The sequence below is a fragment of the Mesoplodon bidens genome, assembly GCF_964165515.1.
Source record: "Mesoplodon bidens genome assembly, chromosome: 5".
NCBI lineage: Eukaryota > Metazoa > Chordata > Mammalia > Artiodactyla > Ziphiidae > Mesoplodon > Mesoplodon bidens.
The window spans coordinates 100,703,086-100,717,749 of record NC_138161.1 but is presented as its reverse complement, the minus strand read 5'-3'; the positions used below and the strand labels follow the sequence as shown (position 1 = coordinate 100,717,749).

At 37.6% G+C, this 14,664-nt stretch overlaps 1 protein-coding gene across 4 annotated transcripts in view; it reads right to left on the bottom strand.

The window, feature by feature from the left end:
- Positions 1 to 14,664, bottom strand: part of VPS8 (VPS8 subunit of CORVET complex) — a 299,498-nt gene that overhangs the window by 187,660 nt on the left and 97,174 nt on the right. For all 4 annotated transcript variants that reach the window (XM_081234582.1, XM_081234581.1, XM_081234583.1 and 1 more), the window contains one exon: positions 7,480 to 7,526. In XM_081234582.1, the coding sequence (XP_081090708.1) occupies positions 7,480 to 7,526 (47 nt within the window). The remainder of the gene's footprint in view (positions 1 to 7,479; positions 7,527 to 14,664) is intronic.

Below are 14,664 nucleotides of genomic sequence, written 5' to 3'. Positions count from 1 at the left end.
ACAAAGTAACTCTTAGGAACTTAAAGAAAATGTCATATTTGCTAGCTCTTGCACTCTGTAATGTGCTGTTAAAAACAACATGCTAGGAAAGATAATTATATATTTCAGTTCAGCACAAAAAGCCCTGGGGAGGAAAACTAAAAAGCTACAAATTCAGTAAAGAGAGCATAAAAGTTGACAAACAAGACACTCCTGTGACAAACTACAGCATGCAATACTGGTAAGATTAATGGCAAAACTATATGCTTCTTTCTTAACCAGTAAGAGGCTATAATAAAGAAGCAAGAAAAATATAACTCAGCAACTCCTATCTGCATCTCTACCTTAAAATAAAAATAAAACAAAATTTTAAGACATATTCTCGTCATTCTGGGAAAATACTTATTAGATCATCAGAGAAGGAGGGAAAAAGAAAAGTACATAAAAAAAAAAATAGGTTTTAGCTCTTGTGTTTCTTTCTGTACTTAGGCATTATACTCCAGGGTGCTGACCTTGTTTCCTGGAACAGCTCATGTCAAAACCGATGTTTATTGCTTCAAGCTTAGCCTCCTTATAACCAGTATAATAGAAAAATCCATTCTGAGTAACAGAGGGCCAACAAAAAGGTCTTCTACATAACTTCACTTTATATTAATACTCATATTAAAGACATTATTTGGAGTTTATCACACATAACTTCAAATTGATAGAAAAAATGACCAAATTCACTTTTTGCACTATCAATTTTACAATTATAAAATGTGAAGAACTCAGCTTTGATTACGAGATCATTACAAATTCAGAGACTGTCTGAAGGGAGCAAGAGCATCAATCCTAACACTTGCCAGAGTACACTAAATATATAACCAGAACCAAATAAACAACCCTCCTCTACATATAAGTGGGATTTAATAAATCCAAAGTTGATTTCGGCTGGCCTCTTTATTTATAAAATTAAAAACAAAGTTCAAAAGAATAGATACATGTAAATACATATGAAAAGATGTAAATACACCTGAAACTAACACAACATTTTTAATCACCCGAACTCCAATATAAAATAAAAAGTTTTTTTAAAAAAAGGGCTCCATATGACCTGGAAAATATGAACTTTAGAGACAATCCACTTTTTTTTTTTTTTTACCAAATTTCACTTATTTAATTAAAATTTATTGAGAACCTGTTACATGTCTGGCTACTATCATAGATGCTGAATTGTGTGCAAAATGAAAGTTATTTCACTGCTCAAAAAAAAAAGTTCAAATGATCTTCAAGAAATTATGTTCAAAATGCTCTGTTTCCTGATACAAGTATTAGTTTGTAAATATTTCCTTTAAAAAGACATGGCTTAATTAAACTCTGTGAATATACTGAAAACTACCATACTCTTTAAAATGGTGAATTTTATGGTACGTGAATTATAATCTCCATATAGCAGTTAGACAAAATAAAAAAGGCATGGCCCCATTTTTCACCTAGCTTTGAAGTTTAGAATTTTAACTTGCAGTTACCAAGAAAATGATGAGAAAACTCAAAACATTAAGTTCCTCAACCATGGCTGATCATTAAAATCTTTCTGTTTCACAATAATAATCCTGATGTTGAACAACAAGGTTAAACAAATACTCTGGCTATCAAAAGGCCACTTCAGGTTCACTTTAGATTTAAGAGAAATATTTTTTGGTTCAGATTTATATATAATTCAAGTTATCTGAATAATGGCTTCTTTTTGGATATCTGCTTACAGTGATATAAGCTTGAAGTGGTCAAGATCATCTACATACAGCACCTATATTGTTTTATAATGGCTTTGAGATATAATTCACACATAATAACATAGCATTTATTTAAGCACTTATTTTTAAACAATGTTCAAAATTATGATTATAGTTCAAGTAAACTCTGGACCTATTTTCAAAATAAACTGAAATTATGGCTACTGTTGTATAAGCAAAATGACAAATCATTAAATATCCTAAAAAAACCCTTGAGATATTTTATATCTTTTTCTAGTACTGAAAAAATATATATGCACTATCAAATTGAAATGAAATTGTGTGAGCAGAGACCAAATTATGAAAATAAAGGTAGATCTTCAGAAACAGAATTTCCTATAATTTCTGATTTTAAAAGATTCACAGAAAGATAATAAAGCCAAATTTTAACCAAAAAAGATGTCCATTACACACTGATCAGTATGCCCTACAGAGAAAAAGCAGTGTGGTTCCTGCCACAGTAAAAAGGATTTTACATTATAAAAGAATTCTTACATATGAATGGAAATACATATATATCCTAGTAATATAATATTACTGCTGGGTATGAAATTCTATAACTTATGATACAGAGGTAACAGTGATCATAGTATAATAATGGTTGTGGTATTGAGTTAAAATTAATTTCAGAGTATGTACTGTGTTTATAATTTAAACCTCATAAGAGACAGTATAATATATGAAAATAAGAGGACTGACTATAAAACCAATGTACTCAATCAGAAAATATTAATATAAAAGGTATCTGGAGGCCAGTATTGAGTGTCTAAGTGACCACCCTAGAAGTGGAAGAAGTTACTTGAAATTGGCTGAGTACTAGATTATGTTTTGTTTGTTTGTTTTAGTTGTTTGCTATTTAATGTAATTACTGATATATTTTTAAATTTATCATTTATTATCTTTCTCCTTGTCTTAACTATTCTTAATTCCTTTTGCTCCTTTTGACTTTTTTAAATTGTATTTTTCATCATGACACCATTTATTACCTTGTTAGTTATATATGTTTTTACTATTATATACTAAGTATGGGTTTAGAGATTACAATCTGCATCTTCAAACTATTAAATTATAATATAAATTAATAAATTTACCACCTTCTAGACAGTGCAAGGACTTTAGAACATTTTAACCTTATTTACCCTTTTCTCAAATTATGTAGTATTGTTTTCATATATTTTTCTCTTCATTTTTCTTCATGTTTTATTCAATCCTCACACATATTGATTATATTCTATATTCACTTACCCACACATTAGCTTTTCCACCTCAATCATTTTCCTTTTATCTAAAGAACAGCTTTTGTTATTTTTTTAGTGCAGGTCTGCTAATGATGAATTCTCTCAGTTTGTGTTTCTTAGAATATATTTCTGTATCACTTTCATTTTCAAAAGGTATTTTTGTTGTATATAGAATTCTATATTAATAGATGTTTTCTTTCTGTCCTTTCACAATTCTGTTGTCTTTGGTTCCATTATTTCTGTTTAGAAGTAAGCTGTAAGGTTAATTGTTACTATTTTGAAGGGTTTTTTTTCTTTCATAATGACATTAAAGATTTTTTTTGTCTTTAGTTTTCAGCAGTTTAACCATGATGAACCTACATGTGTTCTAATTCAGCATTATTCTTAGGGTGTAGCTCTTCATAGCTCAACAAAAGCCTGGAATATTTAGCACCCCTCTTTTTGTGTGATCCTTGAACTCAACTGCAGCAACATCACAAATTGCTCTAAAGTTTTGCTCAGCTTCTCAACCCCTCAGCTGCCGTTTTTCAGAGTTGGCAATTATCTCAACAGGAAGAGCCAGCTTCTGTGCCTCTCTCCTCTGCCTGGATCTTGGTACCACAGATCCTCATCCCCTTGGTAGCTCTCTGATGCTTTCATATAAATTTTGTTAACAAATTATCCAGATTTCCCAGCTGTCCTCATTGCCATTGCTAGAAGCAGAACTCCTATGTGATACGCTCAGTGCAGTATGCAATGCTATGCCACTGTCACTCTTAGTATAATCAAACTCATAGGTGTAGGCTTGTTATGATTTGTTCTGCTGTGCACCAAGAGTTTTCTTTCTGATAATTTCTGTCTTCCTTTAATTCAGGAAAATTATTAGCCATGTTCTCTAGTCTTTAATTTTGGAACAATGGTCAGGTATATGTTGAAGCTTCTTTTCTATTTTCCTCTCATATTTTCTAAGTTTTTATCTTTGTTTATGCTCTACATTTTGTTCCAGGTAAATCTTTTTTTTTTAAGACGGTATCTGTGTTATGCACAATCTGAGCATTCTTAAAAGCAATCTCAACATCACAAATATTTTGAAAATTTGGAAATGTAGAAGAGAAGATTCTAGATGCAAATGGAACCAAATGTCAAAGAAAATGGCATAAAGAGAGTATCCAGTTTAGGGAGAAAGATATCATACTGGAATGAAGTTACATAATTTTTAAATCCCTCTGCTTCAATTGAGTCTAGGGAATTGATCATTTTTAATCTTATTATCTATGGAAACTCTAAGAAAAAATTTAACTCTATTTTTAAGTGTGATTACACTGAAGCATTTATGAAACACAGAATTTTTATATCTAATAAATCTTTAATCACTGCATGTTTGCAATGGAAGGAAATTGAAAGATGACCTAGACACAAAGAATCAAAGTCGATCAAATGGCTTATTTGACCTCTTTACTCATAAGCTCAGGCCCATATACAGATTCTTAATATTATGATGAAAAAGAAAAGCCAGTATGATGAGAAGTAAGCAAGCACAAGAGCACAGAATCTAGAACACAAAAGGGAGCATGTGACCCAATGCCTAGTTCCACAGCCTCAAACTTTCTTACACTGCTGAGGACACTACCCTGTCCCTTCTGGAACCCAGAGAGCAGAAAAAGCAGGGAAAGAGACCAGGAGGGGAAAGAGAGTAAGAACACACATGCTGGAACTTCTCCTAAGCAGAAGCAGGATCTAATACAATCTGGTCTTCAGCCTTCAGAAACAGTCAAGAGAGAAGGAAGCCATACTATTTGCACTATGGTCCAGGAAAAATATCCAATCCTGGATCTAGGAGTATGTGTGTATGACTGGATGAAGGAAGGAGAAGAGGACCAAGAAGAGCTCAGATTAGGACCCTTGAGATCTCCCTTCCCCTTGGCAGTCAGGAATATACTATGATGGCCGGTATTTCTGAGATCTCCAAAACAAATACTGTACTCATTTCAGACACAGCCCAGAAGAAAACATGCTAAGGAGTCAGGAAAAATTAAAGGAAAGAAAGAAACTGATAAAAATGAAGAAATAGGGCTTCCCTGGTGGCGCAGTGGTTGAGAGTCCGCCTGCCAATGCAGGGGACACGGGTTCGTGCCCCGGTCTGGGAAGATCCCGCATGCCGCGGAGTGGCTGGGCCCGTGAGCCGTGGCCGCTGGGCCTGCGCGTCCGGAGCCTGTGCTCCGCAGCGGGAGAGGCCACAGCAGTGAGAGGCCCACGTACCGCAAAAAAAAAAAAAAAAAAAAAAAAAAATGAAGAAATAATAAATAGATTCTAATTTGGTGATAATCTAGACTAGATCTTGTCTTCTATGTTGGATGCTCTGATTTAATAAAGAAATTACTGCATTCTCAGCCAGTCAATAGATTAAATAAAGTTGGAAATAATTCCTTTTCAAGTCATATAAGAAAAGAAAAATTTAGCTCTGGAACATTTTTGGGAATAACAGAAAATATTTCTGAAAGAAAAAAAACCTTTTTTTTTTTCTTTTTCCCTATATAATCCATCTTACAACTGCTCAGGTCATTTCAACTTTATCTCACTGTGAGAGTATTCAAGATTTCAAGTTAATGATCACAAGTCACCCTGCAAACCAAGAGGCAGAATTACTTCATTAATTCAACCATCAGGCTACTTTGTGCCAGGTACCATTTAGGTAGAAATAATCTGTTTTATAAAGATATGCCTTCTTACTCTAAACCAAATTTAATCTCTTAGATATTTTATCTCATTTATATTATCTTAATTTGAAGATTTAGGTTGGTCCCAGCACTTATTAGTATTAGAAATACCACTACATCTCAATTTCCTCATCTGAAAATGAAGATAACTTTACCTCTCTTACACTGTAATTATGAGGTTTAAATGAAATAAAATATGTAAAACTGATCCATAAACTATTGAGGCTGCTTTAAAAAATATAAGACAAATAACAAGGAAGTGTAAGTGTAAAACATGAGCTGAAGAGAAAACTAAGTTAAGAACTAGGGTGAGGTTAGTATACCATGGCTCTTAGCTCCCTAGGAAACAATAATTAGCTATACAATTCACTGTCCATCAGCTAAAAGTGAGTTAGCTGTTCAGAAGATGCAAAAGTATTTCTGGTACTAACACCTGAGAGAAATTTCTTCCTTGGGCCCTCATAAAGAAGACAATGTGGGGCTTCCCTGGTGGCGCAGTGGTTGAGAGTCCACCTGCCGATGCAGGGGACACGGGTTCGTGCCCCGGTCTGGGAAGATCCCACATGCTGCGGAGCGGCTGGGCCCGTGAGCCATGGCCGCTGAGCCTGTGCGTCCAGAGCTTGTGCTCCGCAACGGGAGAGGCCACAACAGTAAGAGGCCCACGTACCAAAAAAAAAAAAAAAAGAAGAAGACAATGTGTAACATAAAACCATGTTTTCAACTACATCCCAACCATAAAGACAACATATTTCACTGGATAATTACATGTAACACTATAGCTAAAACACTGGAATGAATCTGAGCCCTAAGTAAACAGAAGCTAGAGCTCTTTGTGATTTAACTGAAGGTCTGACACAGCAAATAAACTGCCCTCTTGATAACCTTCACTGATACTTTCTAAGTATGATCCAACCTTATATGATTTAGGCAACCTGAATATACATAAATTCAGGAGTCAAGACAGTGTTGTAGAGGGTTTGGGGAGTATCTGCACTGGATCCTCACAGCTGTTCACCACTGAAAAAGCAGTACAAGCTGGTAGTTACGAGCAAGAACCCAAGAACTAGGCTGCCTGCATTAGAATCCCACCTTTGCTCCTCAAAAAAAGTGTGAGCAAGTTTTGGCAAGTTACTTAATCGCATACTGCCTCTTGAACCTCCTATGCAAAATGAAGATAACAATAATACCTACCTCACTGTTACAAAAATTAAATAAGTTGTTATAAAAAATAGATAAATTAAAGTGCTTAGAACAATACCTGGCATGTAGGAAGCTAACTATTATTCTAAGTGTGAAAAATTATGAACTAGCACAGGTTGGTTAATTTATGTAGTTACTATTTAAATGAACAGACCCTAATCAAGAGTTTATTTAAAGTGATTTCCTTTAAACAAAGAGGTTCTTAAAAAAGAAGCACAATAAATCTTTCCTTTTTTTGAGTGGTATGAAATACTGCTTTAGTGATGGTTCATAAAAGAGCATATATATATAATGCATGAATCATACACTTTTAAGATCTTTAAGTGATTAAGTATTGCTCTTTTGCTATGTTCTTCACCTCCACTATACTGCCACATAAATACACAGATGATACATCTATATTGGACAAGTTAATTTTATTAGGTAAATGGACTGAAAATTCTTAAAGAATCAAATTTCTGTAAATTCATTTTTTAAAATAACCTATTGAGTCAAATTCATAGAATTCATAGTAGTAAATTATTGCTATAATATAAGCAAGAGGCAACTTGGACTCAAAATAATTGAACCTGACAGGCAATGTATACTCACTTTCGCTGCAGCAGAAGGCAGTAATCAACTATGATGGGCACCATATCCTGTAGAGAAACCGTAAAGAAAGCATCAGCACCACATCTCTGTCCAACGGCCCCCTGGTTAGACACAACACATAATGAAAGTAGCCTGCTTCAGATACTGTTAAGATTGTTGGGAGAATATAACTTGTACCATACTTTTGGTAAGCAATCTGGCACTCTGTGTCAAAAGCCTTAAAAATGTGAAAACACTTTTACCCAGTAATTCTATCTGGAAATTTATCCTAAATACATTTAGTAAGAAAAAAAATTTAATGCATTAATGTATTCACTGCAGCTCTATAATAGAAGAAAGAGGAGAAGGAGGGGGAAGGGAGGAAGACATTGAAATTAAATATACAACATGGGAAAACAGTTAAGTAAATTTGCTATTTAAATAAAATATTATGTAGATATTACAAGTTTATAAAGAGTTTACAACATTATAAGAAACATTACATGAAAAAAATGTATTTATCTCACAGCTTTGTAAAGAAAATCTGCAAAGAAAATATGTCAATTGATAATATAATATAGTTGGTCCCATTGGCGGCTCAGGTGATTAAGGTTGTCCATATTTTGTCACAATCCTCCAAACCAGCTATTTTAAGGTTAATTAATTTCTCAGTTTCATAACATTTTGACTGTTTTAAATTCATCATGTATAGACTCATATCAAATGAATGGCAACCCATAATTTTGGTCTTTTTCAAGAGAAACACTTTGAGGGAGGAGCAGTAGCTTATTATGACTAGAACTTGTCAAGTACCCAAGCATTAGATTTCGGCAGTACTCTTTCATTTTCTGCTAGCTGAAGAGCAATGGTTTCCTTTTAAAAATCCTGGAAGGCTTAGGTTCTGGGCAGAAGAATATCCCATCAGGAGGGAGAAGACATTATGTGAAAGAGAATACCACATGCTAACACTTCTTTGACAAAAAGAACAAAACCTGAGGAACCACTATTATCTGAGAGAGAAGTAAGCAGAAGGACCTATAATCCTAAAAGGCTAACCCTGCCCCATCCATCCTGCTTCCTTTATTTATCAATATTCCACATGACTACATTTATAATCTTACTTAGATTCTTCAAAAACAGGAACTAAAACCATAGATTTGAAAAGTGTTAGAGCTGTGTTAAATCTCAACCCTGAATGAGAATACATATAGAGGGACAAATAATCTGCAGAGAAAAAAACTTTCTAGAAATACTGAGGAAATTTAACAAACACTCTTTAAAATACACAGCTGAGCTCCCCCAAAACTAGGGGCAATATCCAAGGTTTAAAATTGAAAAAGGCACTGCAAACTAAAGCAATAAGCCCTGAGCCATCACTGAGACTGTACTATAAATTTGTTGTTCATATAAGAGCTTGGGTTTTAATGCCAGAAACAAACTGAGGCCTTAATTCTTGCAACATAAGGAAGTAAAGCAAAGATCCTCCTAAAAACAGGATTCTTGAAAGGTGCCTCCTTAGTGAAAGGCAATTAGAAAAAACAAAAAACAAAAAAACCTGCCCATATGCATAGGAAGCTAACAAGAAAGGTTGTCTGTCTCTGCCTGGACTCAGTGGGGATAAATCTGTACTCTCCAAGAATCTATAATCAAGATCCTGCCCACAGGTGGATTTGGGATTTGAATTTACACTATCTCCTTAGTATGGGAATAATCAGGCCAAGAAATTAACACAAAAGGTGATCCTGAAAAAAAGATACTCCTGGAGCACTTGAAAGAAAAAAATTCCAGAAACAGTTAACAGTGTTTACCAGTGCTTTGCTTAACAGGCAAAATAAGACCTCCTGATAAAGCCCCCAAAAGATGTGCCCAAAATAAAAAAGTTTAAAGCACCTCATGAAATAACACACCATAAGTTAATGTCAGCAGAAACCACAAACAGCAGGGGAGACCCCTAAAACTTCAAATATTATAATTATCAGGTAGAAATTATTAAAGTATATTTAGAATTATTAAAGGCATAAAATAAGGAATTAAGTGCCTATCCTAGCATTAAGTACTAAGGATATACTATAGGGATACTGGAGAGTGTGTAACCATCAGATTAATACATGTAGACAAAACACTCTGCTGATTCTATGATGGGAGGATCTGGAAAACCAAGACTGAAGATAGGTGGCTAGTATAGGAGTTCAAGATGGAAATAGGAGACCAAACTAGCATAGTGAGGGTAAGCATAAAAAACAGCAGATAGAATCAAGCACTGTTTATAAAGCAAAACTGTAGAGGTTGGTGACAGATCGGTTATGGGTTGGAAGGCACAGGCAGGAGCCTAAGAAACCCCTAAGTTTCTAGTTTGAGTGATGGTTGGATGCAGATTTCATCAAATGAGATAAGGAATATGGGAGGAGGTGCTACAAGGAAGAAGCTAAACATAGTTTGGGCTGTCATAGCTTTGAGGAACATCTTTACTTCGATATTGAATAGTAAGAAACTGGATATAGTAATCTAAAACATCTGGGTTAGAATTACACACTTGTAAGTCATGAAAGGAAATACTGTATATGAATAAAACTGTCCAGGGATAACAGAGATAAAAATCAGTGAACAGTGGATTACATCTTGAGGAAGACCAATATTTATGATATGGACAGAGGATGGAAACAAAATCCAACTCAGGAACAGTCACAGAGGTTTAAAAATCAGAAGACCACACAATCATAGATATCTACAGGATACAGAATTTTAAAAAGGAAGGGGTGATCATCACTGTTTAATACAGCACTGAGAATGAATAAGATGTGGAAGTTTTATTTGATTTATAAATTAGGATATCACTGGTATCTTTAGAAAGATGATGTTTTATCTTCCTCATTAGATCGTAAGCACAGTAATGGGTGATATGCAGCTTGCAGAGAACTGGGAGGAGAAAGGTGAGAGGGAAAGAGGGAGGAAAGGGGGAGGAAGAGAAAGAGAAAGCATCAGTGTATGTGTAATTAGAATCCCTGAATAAGAAAACTAAAACAGGGAGTTGAGGAAGATGGCGGAAGAGTAAACGCAGAGATCACCTACCTCCCCACAGATACACCACAAATACATCTACACGTGGAACTGCTCCTATAGAACACCTACTGAACGCTGGCAGAAGACCGCAGACCTCCCAAAGGGCAAGAAACTCCCCCACGTACCTGGGTAGGGCAAAAGAAAAGGAAAAACAGAGACAAAGAATAGGGACGGGACCTGCACCAGAGGGAGGGAGCCGTGAAGGAGGAGAGGTTTCCACACACAAGAAGCCCCTTCGTGGGCGGAGACTGTGGGGGGCAGAGAGGGGAGCTTCGGAGCCATGGAGGAGAGCACAGCCACAGGGGTGCTGAGGGCAAAGCAGAGAGATGCCCGCACAGAGGATCCGTGCCGACCAGCACTCACTAGCCTGAGAGGCTTGTCTGCTCACCCGCCAGGGCGGGCGGGGGCTGGGAGCTGAGGCTCGGGCTTCGGTCGGATCTCAGGGAAGAGGACTGGCAGCGTGAACACAGCCTGAAGGGGCTAGCCGGGAGGGAGTCCGGGAAAAAGTCTGGACCTGCCAAAGTGACAAGAGACTTTTCTTCCCTCTTTGTTTCCTGGTGCGCAAGGAGAGGGGATTAAGAGCGCTGCTTAAAGGAGCTCCAGAGACTGGCGCGAGCCGCAGCTAAAAGCGCGGACCCCAGAGACAGGCATGAGACGCTAAGGCTGCTGCTGCCGCTTCCAAGAAGCCTGTGTGAGAGCACAGGTCACTATCCACACCTCCCCGCCCGGGAGCCTATGCAGTCCGCCACTGCCAGGGTCCCGTGATGCAGGGACAACTACCCCGGGAGAACGCACGGCGCGCCTCAGGCTGGTGCAATGTCACGCTGGCCTCTGCCACCGCAGACTCGCCCCGCATCCGTACTCCTCCCTCCCACCGGCCTGACTGAGCCAGAGCCGCCAAATCAGCTACTCCTTTAACCTCATCCTGTCTGAGCGAAGAACACACGCCCTCAGGAGACCTACACGCACAGGCGGGGCCAAATCCAAAGCTGAACCCCGGGAGCTGTGCCAACAAAGAAGAGAAAGGGAAATCTCTCCCAGCAGCCTCAGGAGCAGCGGATTAAATCTCCACAATCAACTTGATGTACCCTGCATCTGTGGAATACCTGAATAGACAACGAATCATCCCAAATTGAGGAGGTGGACTTTGGGAGCAAGATATATTATTTTTCCCCCTTTTCCTCTTTTTGTGAGTATGTATGTGTATGCTTCTGTGTGAGATTTTGTCTGTATAGCTTTGCTTTCACCATCTGTCCTAGGGTTCTGTCCGTCCGTTTTTGTTTGTTTGTTTGTTTTTACTTTAAAAATAATTTTTTTCTTAATAATTATTTTTATTTTAATAACTATATTTTGTTTTATCTTGCTTTATTTTTTCTTCCTTCCTCCCTCCCTCCCTCCTTCCTGCCCTCGCACGCTCTCTTCCTTCCTTCCTTCCTTCCTTCCTCCCTCCCTTCCTTCCTTCCTTCCTTTCTTATTTTTTCTCCCTTTTATTCTGAGCCGTGTGGATGAAAGACTCTTGGTGCTCCAGCCAGGTGTCAGGGCTATGCCACTGAGGTGGGAGAGCCAAGTTCAGGACACTAGTCCACAAAAGACCTCCCAGCTCCACGTAATATCAAACGGCGAAAATCTCCCAGAGATATCCATCTAAACCTTCACTCAACGACCAGCAAGCTACAGTGCTGGACACCCTATGCCAAACAACTAGCAAGACAGGAACACAACCCCACCCATTAGCAGAGAGGCTGCCTAAAAATAATAAGGCCACAGACACCCCAAAACACACCACCAGACGTGGACCTGCCCACCAGAAAGACAAGATCCAGCCTCATCCACCAGAACACAGGCACTAGTCCCATTCACCAGGAAGCCTACACAACCCACTGAACCAACCTTAGCCCCTGGGGACAGACATCAAAAACAACGGGAACTATGAACATGCAGCCTGCAAAAAGGAGCCCCCAAGCACAGTAAGATAAGCAAAATGAGAAGACAGAAAAACACACAGTACATGAAGGAGCAAGATGAAAACCCACCAGACCTAACAAATGAAGAGGAAATGGGCAGTCTACGAGAAAAAGACTTCAGAATAATGATAGTAAAGATGATCCAAAATCTTGGAAATAGAATAGAGAAAATGCAAGAAACATTTAACAAGGACCTAGAAGAACTAAAGAGGAAACAAGCAATGATGAACAACACAATAAATGGAATTTAAAATACTCTAGAAGGGATCAATAGTAGAATAACTGAGGCAGAAGAATGGATACGTGACCTGGAAGATAAAATAGTGGAAATAACTACTGCAGAGCAGAATAAAGAAAAAAGAATGAAAAGAACTGAGGACAGTCTCAGAGACCTCTGGGACAACATTAAATGCACCAACATTTGAATTATAGGGGTCCCAGAAGGAGAAGAGAAAAAGAAAGGGACTGAGAAAATATTTGAAGAGATTATAGTTGAAACCTTCCCTAATATGGGAAAGGAAACAGTTAATCAAGTCCAGGAAGCACAGAGAGTCCCATAGAGGATAAATCCAAGGAGAAACACGCCAAGACACATATGAATCAAACTATCAAAAATTAAATAAAAAGAAAACATATTAAAAGCAGCAAGGGAAAAACAACAAATAACACACAAGGAAATCCCGATTAGGTTAACAGCTGATCTTTCAGCAGAAACTCTGCAAGCCAGAAGGGAGTGGCAGGACATATTTAAAGTGATGAAGGAGAACAACCTACAACCAAGATTACTCTACCCAGCAAGGATCTCATTCAGATTTTATGGAGAAATTAAAACGTTTACAGACAAGCAAAAGCTGAGAGAGTTCAGCACCACCAAACCAGCTTTACAACAAATGCTAAAGGAACTTCTCTAGGCAAGAAACACAAGAGAAGGAAAAGACCTACAATAACAAACCCAAAACAATTAAGAAAATGGGAATAGGAACATACATATCGATACTTACCTTAAATGTAAATGGATTAAATGCGCCCACCAAAAGACACAGACTGGCTGAATGGATACAAAAACAAGACCCATATATATGCTGTCTACAAGAGACCCACTTCAGACCTAGGGACACATACAGACTGAAAGTGAGGGGATGGAAAAAGATATTCCATGCAAATGGAAATCAAAAAAAGCTGCAGTAGGGCTTCCCTGGTGGCGCAGTGGTTAAGAGTCTGCCTGCGGATGCAGGGGACATGGGTTTGTGCCCCGGTCTGGGAGGATCCCACATGCCGCGGAGCGACTGGGCCCGTGAGCCATGGCTGCTGAGCCTGCACGTCCAGAGCCTGTGCTCTGCAACGGGAGGGGCCACAGCAGTGAGAGGCCCGTGTAGAGCAAAAAAAAAAAAAAAAAAAAAGCTGGAGTAGCAATTCTCGTATCAGACAAAATAGACTTTAAACACTATTACAAGAGACAAAGAAGGACACTACATAATGATCAAGGGATCGATCCAAGAAGAAGGTATAACAATTGTAAATATTTATGCACCCAACATAGGAGCACCTCAATACATAAGGCAAATACTAACAGCCATAAAACGGGAAATTGACAGTAACACATCATAGTAGGGGACTTTAACACCCCACTTTCACCAATGGACAGATCATCCAAAATAAAAATAAATAAGGAAACACAAGCTTTAAATGATACATTAAACAAGACGGACTTAATTGATATTTATAGGACATTCCATCCAGAAACAACAGAATACACATTTTTCTCAAATGCTCATGGAACATTCTCCAGCATAGATCATATCTTGGGTCACAAATCAAGGCTTGGTAAATTTAAGAAAACTGAAATCGTATCAACTAACTTTTCCAACCACAATGCTATGAGACTAGATATCAATTACAGGAAAAGATCTGTAAAAAATACAAACACATGGAGGCTAAACAATACACTACTTAATAACCAAGTGATCACTGAGGAAATCAAAGAGGAAATCAAAAAATACCTAGAAAAAAATGGCAATGGAGACACGACGACCCAAAACCTATGGGATGCAGCAAAAGCAGTTCTAACAGGGAAGTTTATAGCAATACAATCCTATCTTAAGAAACAGGAAACATCTCAAATAAACAACCTAACCTTGCATCTAAAGCAGTTAGAGAAAGAAGAACAAAAAAACCCCAAAGT